Consider the following 25,512-nt stretch of genomic DNA (forward strand, 5'->3'; position numbering starts at 1 on the left):
GTCTGGTAAGTTCAGAAAATGACATCACTTTACTGTGATGCAGCCTTTAAAAGCAGGAAAAGACAACACTTATGCCATATTACGATATCCAAAATCTAAGTCGATATCTAGTCTCGTATCACGATATCGATATAATACCGATATATTGCCCAGCTCTAGTTGTATTGCTACTTTTAATTAATGATGTGAATAATAAATGTGACTAAAAATTGTCATGTCATGGTTGACTTCCTATTATAGAAAAAAATATATATTTGTTGTGATGATGTGATGATGATTAGATACAGCATAAGTGCTCTGCTCCCTCCAGCTCTCTGGGCGGTATGTAGCATCTTTTCCTCCCTCCACCAAATCAGGTCATGCTGATTGGCCATATCAAGCCTGGCTGCGATGCTTATGCACGGGTCTTAGCCATCATCTCACTGTGAAGTGATTAAAATGTAATTATATGCATGTGTTGCATAACAGACAAGTAACACTCAGAGCTGAGATTGAATAGGTTGTCATTTAATGAGAAATGTTTAATAGCTTCAAATAACATTTTAAGATTTTTTTTGTCTCTCTCTCTCTCTCTCTCTCTCTCTCTCTCTCTTGCTGTTTTTGTTGTTTGGGAAAATGGCAGTTTCACAGTTTTAGGTCAATCACCAGCAAGTCTTAGTTACACGATGAGTGTCACAGACTTTTCCCAGCAGGATGTATGTCATGCTGATCACTTTATTAGCCTGTCGGTATCAGTGGATCATCAGAGAAATTAGCTCAATCGTCTCCACAGAGGTGTTTATGAGGCAGCCCACACAGTCCACACATTACTGAAAAAACCTGGCGAGGCAGAAATGTGCATATAAAGTTACTGGCTATTATGTAACACAAGCTCAAATAGCTTCTATGCAGTGGCTGTGGATTCATGACTTGGTATCAAAAGCAGGTCTTGTTAGAGCGTTTAACCAGTAGCTGCAGATGTTTGGCTCTTTGCCTCAGAGCCGTGGTCTCCAGCAGCACAATGATTGGCTCTGATTCTCCCCGGGAGCCTGGCTCACTTTGATCCTGTCCCAACGGTGCTCTTCATTGGACAGGCCGGTGTCGCAGAGCATCATTTGTTTGACAAGGAAGGCACCTGCCTCATCAATATTTATATTGTCCTATAAATGTTGAGGGGGAATATAATTTAGAACATTGTGTATGCATCCGTTGAGTTGAGTGTTTGGCTCGGTGTTTAAACCTTGGCTGCAAGTTGTTCCTGTTTGTTAATATTTTAACACGTTTTATGAACAGGCTATATAGCTGCAGCGTTAAAGTTCACGCATACACTAGACAAGCTTTGCTCAGGTCTAGTTGTTCAAAACAGCCAAACAAGAGGGTGACCTCACGCATATTAATGAATTGAACTGACACATGTTACTGCAAGAATATGTAACTAGATACTGTGTCCATAAGCTACAAACAGCAACATCTGTCTCTGTCCCCTGAAAACTATGTTTCTCCAAAATTGGTGATTTTTCAGATAAAGTGAAGAGTCAAGTATTGCTTTCTCTTCGGGCTATATTAACCATTAAAACCCCCATTATTTAATCTGAAAAAAAAAGAAAAAAAAAAAAAAAAAAGCATTGCAACAATTGGTTATTTTTCTTAGCTAACGAGAAGTTGACATTTTGGAGATACGTGATTTTCTCAGGACAGTAATGAAATGCTAAAACATAGTGTAACGGTAGCACAGGTAAAGAAGGGTCATAAAGCCAGAGAAGGAACTCAGTATTGTCAGTTATACAGTAATATCTACCTAAAGCTTGCTAACATCAGCCGTCATAAGCTACTGGTCATACCAGACCCAGTAAGACTGTAGAGACAAAACCTCTGACGGTATTAAATTGAGCGTGAGTCTAAATAATTTAACTTTCTGAAACTTTCTATTCTTTCATGTTCTTACATAGTCTCACTTTAAATCATTAGGAATAGGCTAATGAAAGGAAATCTATTTATTATAATCTATCTATTTGTAATGATAATCGTCCCTCATCTTACTATGTCATTGGTTATTTGGCGTAACCAAATACAGTAATGAAGGTGTTAAAGTTAGATTTGAATAAGTAATAATAGAGGACCTTCCTTGGTTAATAGTGTGCTTAAGTGATGCAAATTCTATGATTCATTTACAATTTTTTAAATTACCAAAGACAAGTAATACGTTGTGAACCTGGGGTTTTTGAAGGGGCCTCTATGGGTATGGGATCATGGGACCGTTTCCCATGATGTTGTTGGTAATCCAGTCTTGACCCTATGATGAAATATGTTTACTAAAGTCATCCTGATAAAAGAAAAAAAAACACTGAAAAAGGGGAATATTTGGTGCCTCATATCCCATTCAGGCTTTACCGCAACTTGCACTAACTGTATATTGACTCTTCACTACATTTCAGCATTTATCTAGACTGTCTATTCATATACATTGTGTTATAACTGATCTACTTCACTAATTAGACCACTAGACTAACTGTGTATTGACTCTTTACACCATCTCAGCAGTGATATAGACTCTCTGTTCATGTATATTGCATATCCATCGACTTACTTACACCTCACTATGTGTCAGCATTTGTAATGCCCACTTATTCTGCACTTTATGTAGCATATTGTATTCTGATGTGAAACTTTTTGTTGTCTTGCACGCATATGCTTTTCTTGGCCAGGTCGCCGTTGCAAATGAGAATCCTGTTCTCAACAGCCTACCTGGTTAAATAAAGGTTAAATAAATAAAAAATAAAAAAAATACTCAGCCGATAATGCCTCTGAGAAACGTTTGCATATCTCTAACTGCCACTAGACTAACAGATTTTCTTCTCCTAAAATAACTTAAATACAACACACCTTTGCAGATGTCTCAAACCAGCCCATGAAGCTGTTGTCTTTACAGAAGCTGTCCAGCGAGGACACCAAGTCTCTGTCCCTTCCTGTCATGTCACATTTGTTGGCCAGCAGGATGGCAGGGACCGGACGTCCGCTGTTGAGACAGACTTTGCTATCCAGGTCCTGCTTCCACTCTGAGGCAGCCTCCAAGGTGGAGCTGTTTGTAATGTCAAAGACCACTACTGCTCCCATCGCCTCTTTGTAGAACACTCTGGACATCTTCTTGAACCTCTCGTGGCCTTGAGGGAAGAGAAAATAAATCTGTGTGATTTATGCTTCACCACAGCTTGTGCTCAAATCTGACTCCAAGAGTGAAGATGAATTCATTTTCCCCAGATTTGCTGTTATTATTTGGCAAAGGCTTACAGTTTTTTATTTGAATTTAAAGTTGGCCCAGAACCAGTCAGTGATGCTACTGTTTGTTTATCATGCGTGATTTGAATTATCATATCAAATTGGACTGTAACAACAAAGGTTATGTAACAAATGAGAGACTAACAGTAGTTTTCTGGAATAAAATGGTATGTTTCAATGATCACTGGTAGGATAGGATTACAATAAATAATAGAATTCTAATAATAAAAAGACCAGTCACTAAAAATACTGTGAAATTATTTAACATTTATAGTCAAATCCCAGCATGATTTATTATTGGTTGAGGGTAATATATTGTTTGAGGCATATTGGATCTCCTATTGGACTTGTGTAATTTAGATCATTTAGACAAAGAGAAACATTCAACAAAGACTGAGCTGGCAATAGGTGTAGAGAGGCTGTAATTCCTTAGCTAATTGTATGCCTTTATAAACCCGAATTCCACCCCCCAGATGGATGGATGGATGGATAGATGAATGAATGAATCTATCTATCTATCTAATTTAGTTTTGATTATTTACCTACAGTCCATTATAGGCTAACTCATAGCATAGGGATTCAATATGTCTCTGTTTTGCTGGGAGTCTGCCTGTCAGTCTACTAGTAATATGTATATTGAAATCAATAATATACATTAATTCTAAATTGAATAGATTTAAATATTTCATTTAAAGTTAAAGCAACCACCAATTCACATAAATTCCAATTCCAACTGTCAAACGCTGTGATGGCAGTTGATGCTACTCTGCTAAGCTAATGTTAGTTTAGCATTAGCTGGGTTTTTGTTCTCTATTTTAGCTACTAACGTTACCCATTTAATTGTGGATTAACAAATACATTTACCAAGATATAGTATCAGTTGATTAAAAATGGTTTCAACTACAGATAACAGCTTTAGTAACTAATAAATCAATTTGTTTTTAGCTTTAAGGTTAGCGTTAGCTAAAGCTAGCCAAGACGATCCCGCGGTTAAGCTAGCTTTCATTGGACACAGCTGCTTTAGCTGCCTAGCCACAGTGCAGTTACCTTTGTCTTTATATCCTTGTTTTGTAGTTGTAACGTCACTGCAGATTTTACTATCCGTTTTCACAGAAATTGCACATTTTTAATGGCATCACCATCATTTTCTATGGTAAAAAGGGACTTCATAATCTTGAAACTCACCTGCAATGTCCCAAAGCTGCAGCCTCACCACCGTCTTTGCATCCCATTCAATAGTTTTTAGAGCAAAGTCAACTCCAATAGATGCTTTGTATCTTTCATCAAAGCGTTTATTAACATAACGCAAGACAATGCTGCTTTTCCCAACACTTAGATCCCCAATGACTAAAACTTTAAACAGCTTTTCTGAACGGTCTGCCATGTTGTGGTCGTTTATAGCCCTTAAACATACAGCAAAGGTCTTACATAATCTGCATTTACTGCCGATGTCTCAACCCTACTTTCTCTTTACGACTACTTCTTAGTGTTCTTGTTTTGAAGTTCTTCCTCCAAACCAAAGCCATAAATCCTTGACCTTTGATTTAAAACATGGTACTGGAGTAGGCAAGGCCAATACAGAGTCAGCTAATGAAAAACAGGAGACAAAAGCATAAAAAATATTTAATTTACTCCAATCAAACAAGTTTCCTTTTAAATGCTCTACAATAGCCTACATATTTGTTTAAACTTGCAGACTTAGTTTATACTGTGTGTATATATCAGGCTGCAGGTAGCTCATTCAGAATATTATTAATGGTAACAGAAGTACTTCATCACATTGTACGGTTGTTGATAGGCTCTTAATATTTAGGAAATAGATTGGATGTACATAACCAATCACACAATAGAGGCATACACAGCTAATTCGTTTTTTCTAATACTGTAATGCATATAGATATCATCTGAATATCAAAATGTGATTCACAATTCATACATTCACAAAACATATGTATGTCGTTTATTTTATACATAAATCTATGCAGTTATGAAATCAGATGTCTAATTATAAAAAATACAAATTTTAAACTACGGTAGTTTTAGCTTTCATTTCAAGACCATAGAAATGAGATAAATGTACAAAAGAAAAGAAAAAAATCTTAGTGAAAATGTGGCACTTGAACTTGTTCACTGCTACATTCGTGATACAGTCGGTGCACTTGCTTGGCATACTGTATCAATAAAAATTTTTTTTTAAATTTAAAAAAAAAATCACAGATCATTGCTTGTTTTTTTCCAACAAGAAATGTCGACATTTTAAATTTCGTCAAAGAAGAACATTTAGATTCTGCTCTACCAGCTTAAAGCAAAATTTGGACATTTTGGGAAATGGGCTTTCTTGTCAAAATGTTTCTTAACAAGATTGATACCACTCATGTATTGTACACCATGAAGCTACCATCAGTAGTTAGCATAGCTTAGCATGAAGACTGGAAACGGGAAAACAGTTAGCCTCGCTCTGTCCCTAAGGTCACAAAATATGCCTACAGTAACACCTCTACAGCTCACTAATTAAATCCTTATATTTGTTTAATCCAAAAAAGTCTAAGAATTACAATTTATGAATTTCTTCTCTGGACAGAGCCAGGCTTGCTGTTTTCAATGTGATCTCATGTGAAGGTGTATAAATAGCTTGCCACCTTTAAAGCTTTAGTGCATAACTTTTTGATATTAATGAACGTCCGCTACATTCAAGTTAGCGTGTTATTCATACACCTCTTGGTGAGAAAAGGCCGCCGTTTCCCCTTTTCCAGTCTTTATGCTGAACTTAGCTAATGGCTGTAGCTTTATATTTAGCAGACAGATGTTAGAGGGAAATCTCATCCCATCAAACTCTCTTCAAGAAAGCAATAAGTGTATTTTCTCAATTGCGAACTATTCCTTTAAACTTTTCCAATTTCTTTTGTTCTTAATAAAACAGAAAAGTCACAATGCATAACACAAAACATATTTTCTAAAAAATACTATGGACAAATCCAATTTTACATACAAACTACTGTATATTCCCCATTAAGTCGCCCTGTTTAAAATCAGTAAAATCCTCTGCTTATGTCGTCTATATTTTGTCAAATAAATCTGTTCATAGTAATAAATGTACATACATAGACAATCTTAGTTGCTTGTCTTATTGTTAAGCACAACATGTATTTTATCCTAAAAGCTTATATTAGCATATAAATACATGTTTTTCTTCACTATTGTAGACATCTAAAAGAATTTTAAAATGTTGCGCCTTGTTGTTCACCCTTATCATGTAACAGCTATCAATTATAGAGTGAAAAATGATTTGTCAGACCACAGAATGACTTCTTCCTTATATATCATCATCATCATATACAGCACAAGTCATTAGAAACTTGAAAATATAGTACAACTGGTAATATTTAGTGTGCACCCTCACAGAGTTGAGGAGCTTTGTTTGAAGTCTTTGAGGATGACGGAGGCATATGTCACATTTGTAGGACTGCACAAAATTGACTCGGACAGCGGCGAATTGGGGTAGGGGCTCACTGGAGGAGCAGCGCAATCTCGGAAAGGGGACGGAGGCATTAGAGCCAGAGAGTTTTCCATGGCTAATTTGACCTCAACAACGTCCTCGTCATGAATCTGGGCGTTGTTGTACATGTAGCCGTGGAGAAGGCCAAACTGCTCATTCTCCATCTCCTCGTCCTCTAAAGGGGGGGAGGGCTCCTCATCAAACGGGTCCATGTGCAGAGGCAGGACCGGCTCCTGCTGGATCAGGTGGGCCTGGTGGTATACGGGCATGCCGCCGCTCACCGCCTCGGGCATGCTAATCATATCATTACGATCAGTGGTGTCACTGTTGAATTTACCAACCATCACATTCCCCTGTAGGTGGTCCATGACGACGTGTTGGGGGATAATGCAATTTGGCTGCAGATGCTGAGATTTATAGAGCTTCACCTCCTCCACGTCTTTTATAAGCCCACAGGCAGGAATGTGTCTGTGGGTCATCATTGGGGGAGTGATGGGGGGATTGTATATGATCGGGTCACTCTCGTCCTCCTCAGCCACATTGTACAAAGTCTTAGTGCTGAGGTCTGAGAAGTCCAGGCCTCGGCTTTGGTAGGTATTAGTTAAGGGTTTGATGACAGCCATCTGATTGGAACCTGCTTCCTGTCTCTTCACGTGCACTGACAGTCTGTGCCACGTGTGATCCCCTTTTGGAGGATGTCTTGCACCTGGTTCAGACCATGACACAGACTTTCCATTAGAACTATGAACAGAATAAAGATGGCCGTTACTTCACAGGAACCCACAAAAGTGGAGACAAAAACAGCATTTATGGTTTATGTAAGAAAGAATCTTGTGGTCTAAATAAATGAAAAATATTTATGTTGTACGTAGTATTCCAGGTTATCTGCAGGCTTTTGAAAAATCTTTAAGAGCTAGGAAGCTCATCGACCCATATTGGACAAGTTTTTATTTTTAGCAACAACTTAAATTAAGTTAAATGAATGAATCATTCTTCATGTAATCTCTCCATACACCCATCCATTCTGTCCCGCTTATCTGGGATCAGGTCACATTATTTATATCATTGGGAATTATTGTAATAAATTGCTGAAAAGTATTAAGAAAGAAGGATATAAATAATTCTAGGCCATATTGTCCCCACTGGTTTTTGATCACACTTTCAAACTTTGGCTGGTATGACTGTAAAAACAGGCATCACATTGAATTCTATGTGGTATTAAAAAGGTCTGAAGTCCTTACATTTGATTTGGTGAACCCTGCAGGAAACCTGTAGTCTGTATTTGTGATCCCACTTGTCATCCCTTAGCACACAGAGATGCTTGTTTTAATTTTACCATCAGTTCAAAGGTTCAAACAGCTGTGTGAATTGAGCACTGACCTATATCCGTCACACTTTACAACAGGTGTCCCTAAGAAAGTAAATACAGTAAGACATCAGGCTCCCTATGAGAGGGAATTACAGTAAAACCAGCATCCCTGAGGTGCCTCAGGAGCAGGACTCACAGACTCAATTAATGAACCTACCTGCCGTTTCCAGTGTTCTTCTTCCTCTTGAACATGTTGAGCAGGCTGTTGCTTCGGCAGGCAATTTTGCCATCGCCGACGTGCATGCGCACAGCGTCAGAGGTGGTGAACGCGCTGCGCACGTTCCGCTCAGGTTTGGCAATGATAATGTACATCTTTGGGGTGAACATACAGCCCAAAGCTACAGTCACACTGAGGCTTACAGAGAAAGACGTGGTGATAATCTTGTAGTTGCTGCCAAAGTAGATTGGCACAAACGCCAGCCATATTATACACGTGGTGTACATGGTGAAGGCGATGTATTTGGCTTCGTTGAAATTTGCAGGAACGTTGCGGGTCTTGAAGGCATAATAGGTGCAGCTCATGATGAGCAAGCCGTTGTAGCCGAGAGGGGCCACAACACCCACATTGCTGGTGTTGCAGATGAGGAAAACTTCTTTGATGCTGGGGTAGGATTTGATGGGTTCGGGAGGCTCCAAGATGATGAGGGTAATCTCCAAGGTGAGCTGGACACTGATCAGGATGGAGGCAATGACCACTTGAGCCCAAGCACTCATGAATCTCGGTTTCCTGGTGCAAATCTTCTTCTTGCTGCCCGCCAGAATACGGGCAATGCGGTTGGTTTTGGTTACCAGGGCGGAGTAGCACATGGCAGCTGAGAGTCCAACAAGCAGCCTCTGGAGGTAGCAGGAGGCCACGGTGGGACGGGCGATAAGGGTGAAGGGACACAGGTAGCCCAAGAAGATCCCTGCGAGGATGATGTAGCAGAGCTCACGGCTGGAGGATTTGACCACAGGCGTGTCACGATATAAGACAAAGATGAAGGCAACAAATGACGTGACCAGGATTCCCAGACAGGCAAAAACCACCTGGATAATGGACTCTGGATTGCTCCACTCCAGGTAGCGCAGAGGAATTTGCTCACAGCCTGAAAAAGATAAAAACATGACAATATAAACCCACAGCCAAAATACTACACTAAAAGCAGCTCATAAAACTTTAAGCATATCAGCATCAGTTTGGTGGTTAGATTTTGGTTATCTAGAGAAAACAATGCCTAAATAAAAGGTAATTGTGAGAAGAATGAAATGAAGAGTGAGAAGAATGAAATGAAGAGTTTCAAATTGTTAAGGCTTTATAGTAGGGACACATTCAAAATTATTAAAATACATTTTAGCCTGAGAAAATACAGTAAGCCTTAAACTAGGTTTTTAGCTCAACTATAAATAAACCCTTTTCTACTCTGCCATGGCCAGGCTGGGCCACAGCTAGTGGAGGAGGGGGCCAATGCAGCAGGACAAAGTAAATCACTGCGTTTCTCATGGATCCATATAAGATCTGCCTTCTGCTCCATGTTGAGATCACACTTTGAATATCTAAATTATGTAGTTTTATTTATTTATTGGGTGTAGGAAGGTTAGGGTTAGAAAACTGACAAGAATAATTTGTAAGTCATCCCACATTTTCTCATTTATGTGTCCCTAAAAGGTAAAAATAATAATGCAAAAGCATGGAGGCAGGATGATCTGATTAAGAAAGTGTCTTGTCTTTGAACAGCACAGAAGGCCTTTGAAAGTGGGCCAGAAGAGTGGTAAGTGAAGTAGGGCTGCTGTCGGATAAAATGGTGAAGATGATGAATGGCTCTCAGGTGTCATGGGAAAGCAATGGAAATAGGACAGAACAGGTTTACGAAATAGCGCTGCAAAAATCTTAGCAGGACAAACTGTACAGAGTACAGGTGGCAAGGAGAGGGGAGGAAAAGCTTTGAGGAACTTAACTTTCTACAGAACCTCTAATAAGACTAAAGAATCTCCTCTTGTCTCTGAAAGCACCAATCATGCAACAGGAACTCATGTGGCCTGTGGCAACGGAAGTAACCTAAATTCATCTCAATTTACATGCAAAAATTGCAGAACAGCAACATTTTCTGTTCTAATCAGTGGGTCTTACAGTCTTCGAAGAATATGGCAGAGAAATTCAATTTTCATTCATTAAAACAGTTCGACATTTTAGAGAATAAGTTTCCCAAAATGCAGCTACAGCAAGCAGACGATAGCTTAGCATAGCATAGCATAGAGATGGGAAACGGCTAACCTAGCTCTATCCAAGACTTAAGTCTGCTTTTCAGCACCTCTAAAGTTCAAATTAACATGCTATATCTCATTTGTTTAATTTGTACAAAAACCAAACAAAACAGCAACTTGTGATTTTACCGGGGGTGTTATGTGACAAACTATTTCTTGGCTGATGACCAGAGACATGAAGTCTTGTGACCATTGTGAGGCTGCCTATCAACCAGTGGAGACTCCAGGAAGTTGCACATAATCCCCTACAAAACCACAAATTGTTTTTACACTTCCGTTATTGTACAGATTAGACAGAGCCAGGCTAGCTGTTTCCCCGTTTCCTGTCACTATACTAAGCTAAGCTAACCGGCTGCTGGCTGGCTGTAGCTTTATATCTAATTAACAGATATGAAGGTATTAATCTCTTCATCCAACTCTCGGGGAAAAAAAGCACATTTCCCAAACTGTCAAACTGCTCCTCTAAAGGAAAACCAGTGAAGTCCTGTGCCAGCCCTTGTAGAGTGTTCCTATCAGGTCAAACTTACCTTCCAGTTCTTCATCTGGCCACCAGCCCAGCTCACAGGCCTTACATGTGAACTCGTCCTGGACGATCTCGTTGTCCTTACAATCAGTGCAGATCCAGCAGCAGCTCACTTCTCCCTTCCTGATCACCTGGACGACAAAACATGTAGAGAAAAGTAAAAATACTTTCCTACAAGTACCTATCTCTGCCCTGAGTTTGTTTCAGTGTAAAAAGTCCCACTGTTTACTGTAGATATTTAAATATTTGTTTTTAACAGCAAAACTAAAAGATAGATAATTCATAATAACAAACAACAATAATCTGGACCAAAATCCATTAATTGACATCTCATTACAGCTGCTGACTTGATGATTAAAAGTCTGTGCTGATTGTACTGGTGAAACTGAGCTTCTCTGTATTTGCAAATACAAATAAATACTCAAAGACCAAACTTTGGTTTACATTCTCAGATAGTGTATTTGTTTTCATCATGTACTTTTTGAAATACACTCCGGCTACATAAGAAACTTCCACCACAATGACTAAAGGATTTATTAACCATTATTAAAGCCATTAGCTAAAACGTATAAGCCCCTTATACAAAGGTGCCTTATCAAAAGGTAGTGACAAAATACTTCATCATCATGTAGTACAATGTAACCAAGCTGTTCACTTGTCTGCAGGGTGAAGAAAGAGAGAGATGTAGTCCAAAAAGAACAGTGAAACCTAAGCAAAGACAGAGGTAACATGTGCAGTGACAATATGTCCTATAAGCAGGACAGTATCTAAGGGATTTGTCCCCTACCTTGATCTCTCCTTTGGAGCAGGGCTCACTGCAGACAGAGCGGACCACGTCACTGCGGTTCATATGCATCAGTTCGTCATCCAGACTGAGAAGACCTTCATGCCAGGAGCCAATGTTGATGTAGTCATAAACACCAGGCTCCACTTGCTGGAAGTTCTTAATCTCGTACCTGATATTGGGTAAAAAGCCACGAGTTAGACGGAGACACAATTTCAACAAGGTTTTACCGTCAGGTTCTTAATCAATACATGTGACTCTGGGATTATTTCGCCAGGTGCTGATTTGTTTTTTATCTCTCTTACTCTCTGGTTTGCAATAAAAACTCCCCACTGGAACTTCTAAACACTCAACCTCACCTGACGATACAATTTGGGTTGCTCACGGATGAAAGAAGCTGAAAACAAGCGACTGTTATGTAAATTCTAAACAAATTCAGTAACTTTAGCAGGATTAATGGGAGTCTTTAGTGCATGAATCATTAAAGTGGCCAGGCAATTGTTTTTCTCATTATAGTAGGGACATTATTCTGCATATGTAAATGTACCCTGATATGACTAACTGAAAACATCCACTAAAATAATAGAATTAAAAATGGTTGTAGGTCATGTAATGCTGCTTTAATTACAGTAGAGTAAAAACACCTCTGGGGAAGCAAAGCATTTGAAGAATTACACAGCGTTTCCAGTGATGGGAAGTAACAGGTACATTTACTCAAGTACTGTACAATTTTGAGGTACTTTATACTTGGCCTTTAGTTACTTTCCAGATTCAAATTCATAATACAAAACATAATTATCAAATACATTATCATAGTAAGGAGGGAATTCAGAAGCTACCCAGTAAAGTATTATATAGAAAACATCTATAAATAAACTTAAAAAAGAAAAGAAAAAAAAGAGCCCCATATTAACAAGCTACAACACTAAAGTGATGTACATTAATGCATCAATAATTATAATCCAATATCATAATACACATTATTCTGCAAAATGAGCGCTATTACTTTTGGTATATTTTGATGGTAATATTTTTGTACCAAGTCAAATTTGAAATGCATGACTTACTTGTAGCAGAGTTTTTCTATATTGTGGTAATGCTATTTTTTAACCATCAATAAACCATCTGAGTACATCTTCTACTGCTGAGTATTTCTAGAAGAATGGAAAGGACGTGCGTTACCTCCCGGGTGAGTCGCCATTCTCATCAAACCAAATGTCTTCTCCAGAAACACCCGTGAAGGAGGTCTTAAGCAGAAAGTCCAGTAAGTGGCTACCATCGACAGGCTTCATGTTTTCACAGAGCCCCACATGCCCAGGGCAGAGAATAGTGTGCATGTCTTGAAGCCCGTGGGCCATGGCGTAGATGGCATTGATGACGAAGCCCATCTTGCTGTCTTGAACGTAGTTGTCCTCCAGACTTTCATAACCTGCCCAGCCACACATGAGATAACAGTAAGGGTTCATCTCCAGGCCAGATATTTAAAAGGGAAAGCCTTACAGGAGGGGCTTCATTGCTGCAAGCAGTAGCATGTTATGTGTTATGCTGTAGGAATCATTTAGAAGTTTCTGTACAGGTGTGGCTAGCATGATGTTACATATTACAAAGGAGTGATAGGGTGCTCAGTGCTCACAGATGCATTCTTGTAACAAGTATTCGCTGAATACAGGCTTTAAAAGAACTGGAAGCCTTTAGAAAATGGCTTCAAAGAAACCTTGTTACCATGGAAAGACTATCCATTTCTACACTCATGAGGCCGGATTCAATTAGAGTTGGTCTAAAATACTGTGACACTGAGATTGTGTCTCCTCAAGCAGAAAAATTAACCAACTGTTCTCACGTGTTTAGGATCTGTTGTCTTCTGTTGATATCGTTTTTCCTCGGACAAACGCGATGAGTGAATGAGACAAACAGTGTGTGATGTTCAAACACACCCTATCAGTTCAGTGTAATGCAAGCTAGAAGCAGAGTAAGCAGGGTTTTTTTAGTTGCTTTGTGATAAAGTAAGATGTCAGCTTAGTTATTACAAAGAGCTGCACCATGCATTCTATATCTTGTGGTCAGGTACGTATGTTTGGCAGCTCCTGGAGCTGAAGATGATCGTTTCATTGTAGCATCCTGTGGTGTGAAAAGCATCTTTTGCCAGAGCACAAAAAACTCTTGTAAAAATCTGCACTTGGTAAGAAGGGAACAACAAGCTAAATCTCTCTTTCCACCAACTATCTGCCCTTGAACCCCTGTACAATCATCAGTTTAGTCATTCACACATTTACATTTAGAGCATAGATTTTTTTCTCTGGTAAAGCATATTTTCACATCAGCACTCTATGCTAGTAAATTACCATAGCTTATGAAACGTGGTCTGGATGTGATACACCGCTGTTGTCAGTTTACTCTACAGTATCGGTCACCTGTAAAATCCCCGTTTCATATTTTATGGAAATGAAGTGGAGTGTGATGTAGGAACTGGTTATGTAATATCTGATGGAAAATGATACAGCTTGTAACTGAATTTTACCCTAGTAGGGAATAAATATTAGGTGGCCATTATGACTATGATTTAATCTACTCTTTCATAATGCAATAATACTTTAATGCAAACCCAACATTTGATTCAAGTGAGTGAAACTCCATTATTAAGCAAAATTATTGTTACACTCTCAGCAGTTTTCATTGCTGGTATAGGTTAGTGATAGTATTTTAAAAAGTAATGGTATTTCATTTGACAGCTCTAAGTTGAATTACCTTTTGTTTACATTTCTAGAAGTTATAGGGTTAAAATAATTTGAAATAAATTGACAGGTTTCTTTGTTTATTTGAAGAATCTTTAAAAACCTGTAATATAGAAATAAATGTTGATTGCGGACTGATTATGTTTTAAGGATCTCTTAAATTTTCAGAACATTTTTAAGTATGTAATCTTTTTCTAAAATGTTGTATATTGTATTTTATTGTAAGTTTATTTAAAATGACTTGTTTCAATGATTGCACAGGGTGGGCAAAGATATTCACTCTCTTTTCTAGTTACATCATTAGTCATACACATTGTCAGTTGCTACATTTATCCTACTCGGTGTAAGACAAGATTCACACACTGCACAAAACAATGGTGTGACACATGAGGCTGACAAGCTTTTGAGAATCATCCATTGCTGGTGTTTCTCTCACCACTCGTCTTAAATCAAGTCATGATCATAAAAGAGGACTGCTGGGAAATTGACTGCCTGTGCAAACCAACACATAAACAGTAAATTCAGTTGTGTGGCAGCTGGGTGAGTGGCCGACGGGAACCGTGGGTGATGACCTAGTTTAACAGCTCCTTGGCGTTGACACTGGCCTCACTCACTCACTGAGCTGTGTGAGCTTCAGTCATGATGCAATGATGTCACAATGTCAGCATGCAAGCAGAGGGCCTCCTGCTGCACGGCCGCCGCAAGACAACTCAACCCTCTCTGTCCAAATGTGAATACAACTACAACTACAAACTACAATGGCTCTGTTAATACGTGTTATCTGTTGCAAGGTGGCTTCACGAGATCTGTGGGTACATGCAACTTAAGCCTGATCAGCCAGTTACCATCTCACTCAAATGTTATTGGGCTGTTTTGTACGACTTAAGGCCACAAAAGGGTGTGAGAGCAGAACGTGAGAGCAGATCAAATGTTGGGCTCTCACTGGAAAAACAAATAGAAACATCCCAATAGCTTAATATATTAGAGGTTAACTGAGATTAATAGTACGTTTAGAGAGAAATGAGAATATGAGCTGACTACGGAAATGATCACATCATGTAATAAAACATTAATATCAGTCAACCTCTATGTATATTCCCAAAGTGAGGAGCTTTATGGTTCCATTCAGAGGGATACACTCACCGTCTTGGAGTTCTACACCAAAGAAATATAAATAATATTGTAAAAACCATAGACGTGACAGGACAGCAAACAATAGCTCTATCTCCACGTATGAGGCATACATAAATAGTGTAATAACTGCTATTAAAATATGACGCTTTGTAGGAATGAAGAAAAGCTTGACGTATGAGAATAATAAAGAAGAGAGCTCCATTCTCGTAAATAATGTGCAAACGCTGCAAAGGAATAAAAGTTTAAAACAACTGAAGAAAGTGAGGTGCAATGGTAAAAACAACGTCACTTGAAGAACCTTGAGAGCTATCAACTAAAAAGTATAAAAATGTTTTTTTTGCTGCATGCATCATTTTATATTTACGTTTATCAATATGATGAATTTGAAAGAATTAATAAAAAGATTTTAAAAACGCTGGATTAAACAGCAGCAATAACCTTATCAACCTGGTAAATTGGGATTGAAAACGTAAATATATATTCTGTAGATAAATGTGTAAAAGAAATATGTAAAAAAGCATGTCAAAAATATGTTTTGGAAACATGCTTGTTGAGCATTTTTTTCGAGAAACCAAGAACTTAGGCTAATGCATTAATTGTGTTCCTTTGTAAAAGAAAATGATTTAAATTTACCTAGATCATCATCCTCTGCAAATCCACGTGTCACCGAAATGAACAATATGAAAAAATATGCGTTATTGGATTGACACAGAGAGAATTCTACCCTCTGGCAGTCTTATTCATAATTGAAGAACGTGTTCCAGTTTACGGGGCCTTTTGGCATCGTCCTCTGGGCATTGCACATATCACAACAGTTGAAAAAGACAAGCTGATGTGCACACTGGCATAACAATGTAAACCAGAAAAACATTACAGTTGCCTGATGAATTGTTTAGCTACCTGTGCAGTTTCGTGCATAATTCAGGTTCTCTAGCGGGTGTCCGGGAAGGCGGCACTGGAAGCGGTACTGCCAGAACTCGGGGAACCACGGGTTGCGGGTGTTGGTGCTGAGCTTGAGCTTCAGGAAGTAGTCATCGAAGGAGGAGACCTCTTTAGACTGCAGCTTCACCGTGATGCCGCCCACAGCCTCCTGTTCGTATCCCTCCACCACCTCGACTCGGTCGGCCCAGCCATCACTGCACAGAGGAACACACCGCAAATAGCCCCGAGTTCTGCCTATCATGCATTAACTAAATTAGCTAAACATCTGTATTTCTGGGGAAAAAAACTGATGACCTTTAATCCCCAGAAGGTCGTTTATTTTATTTCATCTATTTGTTTATTGGTCAGGGACAGCGATCATTAAAGGTGCTGTAGGTAGGATGGTGAAGATCCAGGATTTAGCCAAAGAATTTGAACATCGACAACTCCTCAGTCCCTCCCCCGCTTTCTGCTAAAGCCCAAAACGGTCTCCTAAGCCCCTCCCCCCACAAGGGAGAATGAATGCCGTGCATGAGCAGTGACAAAACAAGCAAGGAATGACGTCATTGTCCTCGTTGTTCCCACCATCCTGGATGGTGGAAACAAGAGTCACAACACTCTTTTTATCAAGCAGGGAAAAAACTATTTTCTCATTTCTGTAGATGGTTGGAAGCATCTTTGATGTTTCTGGAGAGAAAAAAAAGAAAAAAATAAGTGTTGTAAAATTACCTTCTGGGGTTTTCAAAGATCACTGGGTATTTTTTTCTTCTTGAAATAACAGATGTTTAGCACGGTGACTCGAATGTAATGCTTATACATGAGAGGCACAAACTGGGATCCCAAAGGATAACATGCATTATCTAAGAGGTCTGCAAGAATTTGGAAAAGATTTTCAAAATCACTTACATAGGCAGAAAAATAAACATAGAACTGCATAGTTTGTAAGATTTCTTAACAGAAACCAAACCCCAGCTCTAACATATGAGCAACTTATGATCAGTTAACTGTGTATGTATTCTTGTCAGTGTGTATATTTTGGATACCTGTTAATTGATATTTTCATAGTTGCTCTCTTTATATTTGCACGCTCTCCTACTTTGTACCTACACAACAATTGACCTCAGGATAAATAAAGTTCTTTCATATGTTTTCTTATTTGAAGTCAAATAATATAAAATCCATTTGCTTCAAACACATTCTTTAAAATTGTATGACGAGTAACAAACAGTAGTCTGCATCTGGCAAAAGGATAACTGTCGTTTTGCGATGCTGGTGAAGCTCCAGAAGTCTGTGACAGTGTCGTGTTTGAATCTACATGCAGCCTCACTAACAAGCCTCACTTTACTTTACTTGGTGGACCCCAGAGTAGCTGATGTTCTGCATCAGCTAATGGGGATCCTAATAAAACCAAATAAAATAAAATCAAATTACTGAATCCTTTTGTTGCTCTGACTTTCTTTCCCTTTCAGCCTTCCCGCTGAGGGGCGTGGAGTGCTCACTGTACTTGCCAAAAGAAGAAAAAAAACAATCACAAGTCCGGTGAGAATTCACAGATCAGTACTGTAGCAGTACAATCTGCCCTGGAGAGAAACCAGCTCCCACCCTCCACACAGACTCTTACTGTAAGTGTGACTTTGCCTCACCGATGGCCATAGTTAGTATTTATAGTATACATGCTCGCCTATTTGGAAATCAATTCTGCATTGAATCCTCTCACAAAAGATCATACTGATGAGACAAATGCTTTTGTTTGACACTTATTTGAATCAATAAAAAAAAAAACTCCTTTCATTTTAGTTGCAAATGCAGCTGGGGTATTTCTAAGCAGTGTGGCAAAGCAATCACATCCATGATGCATAAATGTGACTTACATTAGTAAGAAATGAAGGAGCAGAACAGGGGATATGGAGGGATCTTAAATAGCATTGTTTCAAGGATGATTTGGCACAAAAACAACTCTCTAGAATGCAACAACACACTGAATGTAATTAAATATTACAAATCACTTTTCTGGCCACAAAACGTGAATCATCGTGTGCAGAATGGCAATATTCTCATAAGGTATGACAACTGGAACATATGAACACAAAAACTATAATGACTTCAAAGCAAAAGCCAACAGTCCGGTTGTATTAATTTATATTTTTGCTGATTGACAGTTCAGTCCTGTATGATAAAGCATGACAATATGAATAAATCAATTATATGCAAAACGCTGTCAAACCTGCGATTAGATCTTATTTACTTTGCTAATGAATTAATCACTTGTATCTTTTAAAGATCCATTTTGGTTCGGACTGAAATATCTCAACAACTATTGGATGAATTTCCAGGGGGGCGCTATGCAGTTTTGGAATTTTCTTCGCCGTTTGCTCGCAGGTTTCTCTATAGCACTCCCCCTACAGCTTCGGAATAGATATTTGGCAACACTGTGTAAAAACTTGTTTGGTCAGTCTGCCGTTTCCTCTTTCTCTGTTCCTCCGACAATGCTTTCCTAGCTTTCTGCTTCTTTTTTGCTGGCTCAGCCATGAGAATAGTGTGAAAAACTCATTGCTACCTTCTTCTTGATAGCCGGTTCCTGGATGGGGGCGTGTATGTGTGCAGTGCCTAAATGCAAGGGTGGTTTTTCCGCTCACAGGCGCCAGGGGGAAGCGAGACGACCACCATTCAACCCGAAAAAAAGACATATAACCATTCCAATGACTCCAAGCTGTTCAGTTAAGGTAAATTAAGCTAAAAAAAACTGCATAGTTCCCCTTTAAAAGGCATAGTTATCTCAGAGTGTGTCTGTTGAATAGCTATGGTGAGTAACAGTGCACTAAGAAACTACTGAGATTCTCCTAAAACAGTCGATTTTTGTATAAAAAAAATGATGCTGTTCTAATTATGCTTCAGGCTGAAATAAAACAATGAATCTTTGTGTAAAACAGACTCATTCTAAGATACTGAATATTCAAAAAATGCATTTCATCCACAGTACAAAAATACCAGCCTTCAAAAACCCACATTTGGCCAAAAACCAAAGCCAACAGCACGTTTGGCTTGGCTGGCACTTCAAAAATGAACTGACAATGGCTGTCCAGTGTGACAGTATCAACAGTACCTAGCCATCTGCTTCTCAGCATCACACTCCCTTCAGTCCAACACTCGGAGTGCCAAAAACCTACAGTTCTGACGTCAACGAGTGCACATACTGTACAGATTTATAACACAACCACAATCATGAATCATTTAATTTTGGGGGGGAAGGATGCATTGCTGCCAGACATTATTAAAAGTACTAGTAGAGGCTATTTATGTCAATGAATAATGTTTTATGAAATAAAAAAGATTGTTTCAAAAGCAAAACAGATTAGGAGTTAAATGTTTGTCAGGCACGGGATGATAAAACTGATATATTCTTTTATCATTTCACTTGAGAGTCGATCAAATGAGTTGTGTGTTGTTTTTGAGATGTGTGTGGGAGCTGTTCTGTGAGAACAGCCACAGTTTTTTTTTTTTTTCATCTTGCACACAGCAGAAGATGGATGGCTGATGACCAGCACCTCAGGCATGCTCCATTGGCCCATTGCACACAGGGCTGCATGTGTTCACTTACTGCGTTGCTCTAAAAAACATTTTCCTTTTTCAGTAGTCTCCTTGACCCAGAAAACACACACACACACGCACGCATGCACGCACGCACGCACGCACAGTGCTCTACCAAACTCACTGCCTTCTTTATCTTCCCTGGAGACTTTAGCAGCAGTGCAAATTCAAGTGGAAGGGGTGAAAGGAAGTTTAAACTCCATTTTTTTTCATACGTAGACCTGCATTTCATCTTTTGGGTTGAGAAGAAGGTTGTTGTTTTTTTTACTCCGTCTCATCAATCTTTGTGAGTAAAGCATCAACAAATGAGTGAACCGCTCTCAGTAAATGAGCCATAGCAAGCTTTTATCGCAGCCTGGTTACAGATGCTGCAACTGCTCCTAACAGGACTTGAGGTGAGCTGAGACTCCACAAAGAGGGAATGTCTGGTGGTAGGAGCGCTGATATGAGCTTTGATGTTCACCACTCCTCATACCCCGGCTTATGCTGGAGGTGCTGTCCCATATTAGCCCATTCTGCCTGTGATCTGACAGGGAGAGGGAGGGAGAGCTCGCTGCGTGGATGCATTATTCATTACTGACTGCCTGACTCAAAGCATCTTCTGCTTTCAGAGGAAATCTACTCCCAGAAGGACAACGAGAATACTTCGGTTCCATATGAACTTTGTGTATACCATCCTTCCTGAGCGGAGACAATTATTATAACATCCGTATTTCCCTCACAGAATTAAGGCGTCATTTTTCTGGAAAATCTACCATTTCATTTATTATTAATTATTATTATTATTATTATTATTAGCCTATTATGCAATTTGTAAATCACTTTGAACTGCCACTGCATATAAATAAATGATCTAACCTTATAACGTACATTTATAAAATGAAATACAATTGAAAGCTCCAGAAAGGCTACTAAATGGACCTTGTAGTAAGATTGTACTTTTTGTCAACTTTTGTTTTCAAGGTCAAACATGTACTTTCAATCTAAACTTGTAAAGCCATTCTAGTGGAAAAGTCCTTTAAGTGCTCAGAAAAATAAAAGCAATCTTAACTCCATCTGAGGAAGATCGTGTGATATGACTGAAAGCTCCAAAACAGCTACTAAATGGACCTTGTGGTGAGATTGTCTGGTCAACTACATTTATCTTCATTATCACCACAAATCGATAGAAGTCAATAAATGAGGCACAAATAGCTGAAAAGGTGATCATTATTCCTTATACAGTACGAATGAAAGCTCCAGAACAGCTACTAAATGGATTCCAAGGTCAAAAATATATACATATATTTTTTTCTTGTACAAATCAAGCAAGGACATACTGTATGTCATTGTTCTTGTCGTTTCCATCCTAGATGGGAAACATTTGTCACAACCACCAAGCATCTGTGGTAGAAGAGTATTTGAGGCTCAAGATGCAAGATTTTGGTTTGACAAGGATTTAAAAAAATCAATTAAATAGTTAGAACAAAACATAGATCGGCAAACAAAACAAACCCCCATATCTAACGGCTATAAGCAACTTGAGATATGAGCAATTTATGATCCTTACCGTTCACCTCGTTAATAATATTTACATAGTGCATTATAGAATATCTGCTTATTCATATTTTCATAGTTGCTCTCTTTATATTTGCAGTCTTCCCTACTTTGTACTGCAATTGCTGCACAACAATTTCCCTCAGGATAGATGAATTTCTACCTCATGCTTTCTTATTTGAAGTCAATTACTATGAAATCCTTTTGCTGGACACATTTTAAAAATTGTGTAACAAGTAACAAACAGTAGTCTGCACCTGGCAAAAGGATAACTGTTGTTTTGCGATGCTGATGAAGCTCCAGACGGCTGTGACAGTGTCGTGTTTGAAGCTATCTGCAGCCTCACTAACAAGCCTCACTTTACTGAATCCTTTTGTTGCTCTGACTTTCTTTCCCTCTCAGCCTTCCCGCTGAAGGACGTGGAGTGCTCAATGTACTTTCCGAAAGAAAAAAAAGTCCACAGACACAATCACAAGTCTGGTGAAAGTTTCTTACTTAAACTTTCAATTTGCCTGATTCTTATTGTGTTGGACTTCCATTTCACTTAAAACCTTGTTTAAACCCTCTGCACTAAAGGACTTATTTTCATCATCCTGAAAAAAATAAGTCTTGTTGGAACAATCTAACAACCCTGAAAACAGAATATTTCAGTTCGATATGACCATCCACAGCATAACTGAATATTACAGGAGATTTCCCTCACAGAATCATTTTTCTGGATAATAACGACTGCATACAAGACAATCCAAAGCTCTGGAACAGCTACTGAATGGACCTTACGGTCAAATTGTTTTGTCAGCTGCTATGTCCAAGGTCAAAAAAGGAACTTTCAATGCCTTTCAATGAAAAGTCCTTAAAGTGCTCCGAAAAACATTAAACAGCTTATTCCAGAACAACTGAGCAACCTCTGTCTAGTGAGATACACATTATGATCGAAAGCTCTGGAACAGCTACTAAATGGACCTTGTGGTGAGATTGTTGAAATTGAGATTGTCAACTACAATTGTCTTCTTTATCGACACAAATGTCATTAATCCATGTGGCACAAAAAGCTCTTTCAGTTTTCCTGATCATATTGTGTAGACTGAGTTTCATGGCCAATCAAATCTTCCACAAAGCCACTGTAAACTTAACGCAAAGATTTTTTTTTTTTTTTCACCATTCCTGTTTGAAAACTTTTCTTCCAAAAAGATAAATCCCCCCCGATAGACAAAACAAAAACTCCCGTGGGGGAAACAACCGCTAACAAACCTGCCAATTAGGAGGAACTCTCCGGCTACTCCGAGCCGTCTCATGGCCATGAGCAGTCCTCGGACCGTCATGCCTTCACAGAAGCAGACAACAACTCGGGCTTTAGGCAGACGCTCACGCAGCTTCCTCAGCAGCCTGTCAAAGTGCTTCTCCCCAGCGTTGCTGTAGATCTTGTCAGAGTGGGCGATGCAGATGCCGTCCTGTGAGGCGAGCTCTTTGAACACCTCCATCCCACTCTCCCCGTAGTTACCTGAGAAAGACAAGAGGAGCGGTTTTATTAAAGAAAGAGTCAATGGGTTTTAATTCACAGGTTCACTTTGTATTCAGTATTTCAAATTGTTTAAATGTTGAATATGTTTTTTTTTTTAAACAAAGTATTCAGGGAGGGTTTACTGAGACAAAACAGGTCTTCCATTAGCTTTCAAGTGGCCCGTTGTGTCCACAGACTTCTTTAAATGGAATCAAGAGCAGTACAACTAGAGCACACAGAGTTAAAGTAACCTCAACAGCATTATCTGAGGACCAGGGAGCACTCTTAGGTTACACCTTCAATAAAAAGCTTCAGTATTTATGCTGAAATCGGTCTGATATGTAAAGTAATGTAATCATTGAATTGGCAAAAGCACATACAGATCTTCATCACAGTAAACAAAGAAGGGTTGCCAGGTTTTGATTGGAATTTTATCAGCTTATCACTTACTTGTCTCAAATTCTCTCAGTGGAAATACACAAGATTGCAACAGCTGCCTTATGGGTATTTCAGGTATGCATCTTGCTCTTGCTCAACACTGTGGGTGGAATCTTAATTATTATAATCTACATTATAATGTATAAGCATCTACATGCTTATATATTGCAATATATATTGGCAAATGAATGCAAAGGTATGTCTTTTCAAACCAGACACAAGGATGTGTGAAAAAGTGACCTGTCAGTCTGCCTGGACTAGTTAATACAAAATACAACTTCTTTCTATGCATATCAAATGGTGGTTGCAACTCATGCTAGAACTAGTGATTATTTTCATTATCAATTAATCTGGTTTTGTTCGTCATTTTTGCATGAAAAAGTACTCAAAACGGTTAATCGGTTATCAATACAGTTGCCAATCAATTTTAATGTTGATCTAATAATGGATGAATTGCTTCAGTTCAAGTTGCAAGAGCAGCTGACACCTGTGGGAGCAACAAACTAAGACTCCTGGCAAAATTGAGGAAGAAAAGAAAAAAAGAATGTTGTGTCTTGGTAATGTGCAATTGGTCTTGGACTTTGTTGCAAAAAAGGAACTCCTTCATACTCCACAAAAAAAACACAATTTTCTCTTGCCTCGTCTGAAATTGATATTCTATTTATACTAATATCATGCAGATGAGCCTCACAAAAGAGATCCCAACAGTCTGCAGCCACCTGCTGTTAGAACATAAGTCTATAAAATGTCATACACAAGATAAAACAACAGTTACATTGCATATTGCAGCAAAACACAACATTGATTAAATCAGTGCAGCAGAGATGGTTACAAGTCTTGCCTCTATGTTACAATGGGGGGGATGCATTAAAAGGGGCAGTCCACTGATTTTATGTCTTATGATTTTTGTCATAAGGAGCCTTACTCCGCCTGTGAAAACATTTGTATAATGTCTTCAGTGGTTCTGGAGGCAGCCTGTGTTAGAAACTGCATGTGTGGAGTAGCAGGGAGGGTCTAATGAAAGAGGCCATTAAATTGCATCATGGGAGATGTACTGTAGTAAAAGTTAGGATGTCGCTGCTTTTGCCGCTTCAATGTTGACAATTCTCTTTTTGATTTGTCTCTTGGGAGTCTCCTAACTTTATGTAAGTGCAATACTAAATCACCAGAGTACCCCTTTAAAAGAAATGTGTCTTACCCTCTGTGTGCACTGCAGACACATAAGTCCAGTTGTATCGTTTGACGATGTCCAGGAGAGCCCTGGCCTGAAGTGTGTCTGAGGGCACGACTCTGAGGAAGTACTTAAATAATGTCTTGTCACTGAGGTCGATACTGGTTGCAGAATAGGCGATCTGCGGGATGTTGAACAGCTGCAGAAGGTTTTGAACTTGAATTGCGACTGAGCTGGAGCCGGGCCCGATGACCCCCGCTATGGGCTTCTTGGTTGTCGGTGGCTGACTGGAGGGCACGCCCTCGATGCACCACCTGGACCCGTCCCTGTCGTCCCGGATGGAGATGAGAGAGTCTCGTATGAACTCGATGCTCTGCTCCAGAGCCACCGAGGAATGCCAGCAGGAGTCCCTGATCTCACAGCCCAGGGTGATGTTGGGCAACAGGTTTGGGTCCGAGTTAATCCGATCCAAGGCGTGGAACATGGCCTCCACTCTTTGGATGCCGTACTGCTCACGGACTTCTCCACATTTCCTCTCTGCCACCTTCTCAGCGGAGGGTTGGTGGTGAACAGAGAAGAGGGCACCGATTATAATATCCCCGTCCATCCTCGCCACCAGGCGAGAGGCAGAGCTCGGCACCACGGACCTCTCGTACTTTCCATTAGACAACACAAATGCCTCATACAGTAAAACGGGCAAGTACAAGATGCTCACAGCAGTCAGGTAAATCATATTCAACATTGTGCCACAGGTGAAGAATGTAGAATCACTTCCACTTTGCCATAATGGAGGTCCATCAATCCACCTTTGGATCAAATAGAA

General features: G+C 39.3%; 2 protein-coding genes across 2 annotated transcripts; both read right to left on the reverse strand.

The window, feature by feature from the left end:
* Nucleotides 1-974: 974 nt before the first annotated feature.
* Nucleotides 975-4,648, reverse strand: rab32b (RAB32b, member RAS oncogene family). The gene is made up of 3 exons (XM_078277738.1): nucleotides 4,441-4,648; nucleotides 2,863-3,140; nucleotides 975-1,139 (listed from the first exon to the last, which is right to left on the reverse strand). The coding sequence occupies exons 1-3, from the start codon at nucleotides 4,637-4,639 to the stop codon at nucleotides 975-977; spliced, it is 642 nt and encodes a 213-aa protein (XP_078133864.1). The 5' UTR covers nucleotides 4,640-4,648.
* Nucleotides 4,649-4,923: 275 nt separating this feature from the next.
* grm1b (glutamate receptor, metabotropic 1b) lies at nucleotides 4,924-25,495 on the reverse strand. Its single transcript, XM_078278280.1, has 8 exons — nucleotides 24,717-25,495; nucleotides 22,831-23,080; nucleotides 16,435-16,670; nucleotides 12,851-13,097; nucleotides 11,672-11,840; nucleotides 10,889-11,015; nucleotides 8,278-9,205; nucleotides 4,924-7,492 (listed from the first exon to the last, which is right to left on the reverse strand). The coding sequence occupies exons 1-8, from the start codon at nucleotides 25,429-25,431 to the stop codon at nucleotides 6,652-6,654; spliced, it is 3,513 nt and encodes a 1,170-aa protein (XP_078134406.1). The 5' UTR covers nucleotides 25,432-25,495; the 3' UTR covers nucleotides 4,924-6,651.
* Between the last annotated feature and the right edge of the window lie 17 nt (nucleotides 25,496-25,512).

This window comes from Sander vitreus, chromosome 20 (genome assembly GCF_031162955.1).
Source record: "Sander vitreus isolate 19-12246 chromosome 20, sanVit1, whole genome shotgun sequence".
In the NCBI taxonomy this organism is placed as follows: domain Eukaryota; kingdom Metazoa; phylum Chordata; class Actinopteri; order Perciformes; family Percidae; genus Sander; species Sander vitreus.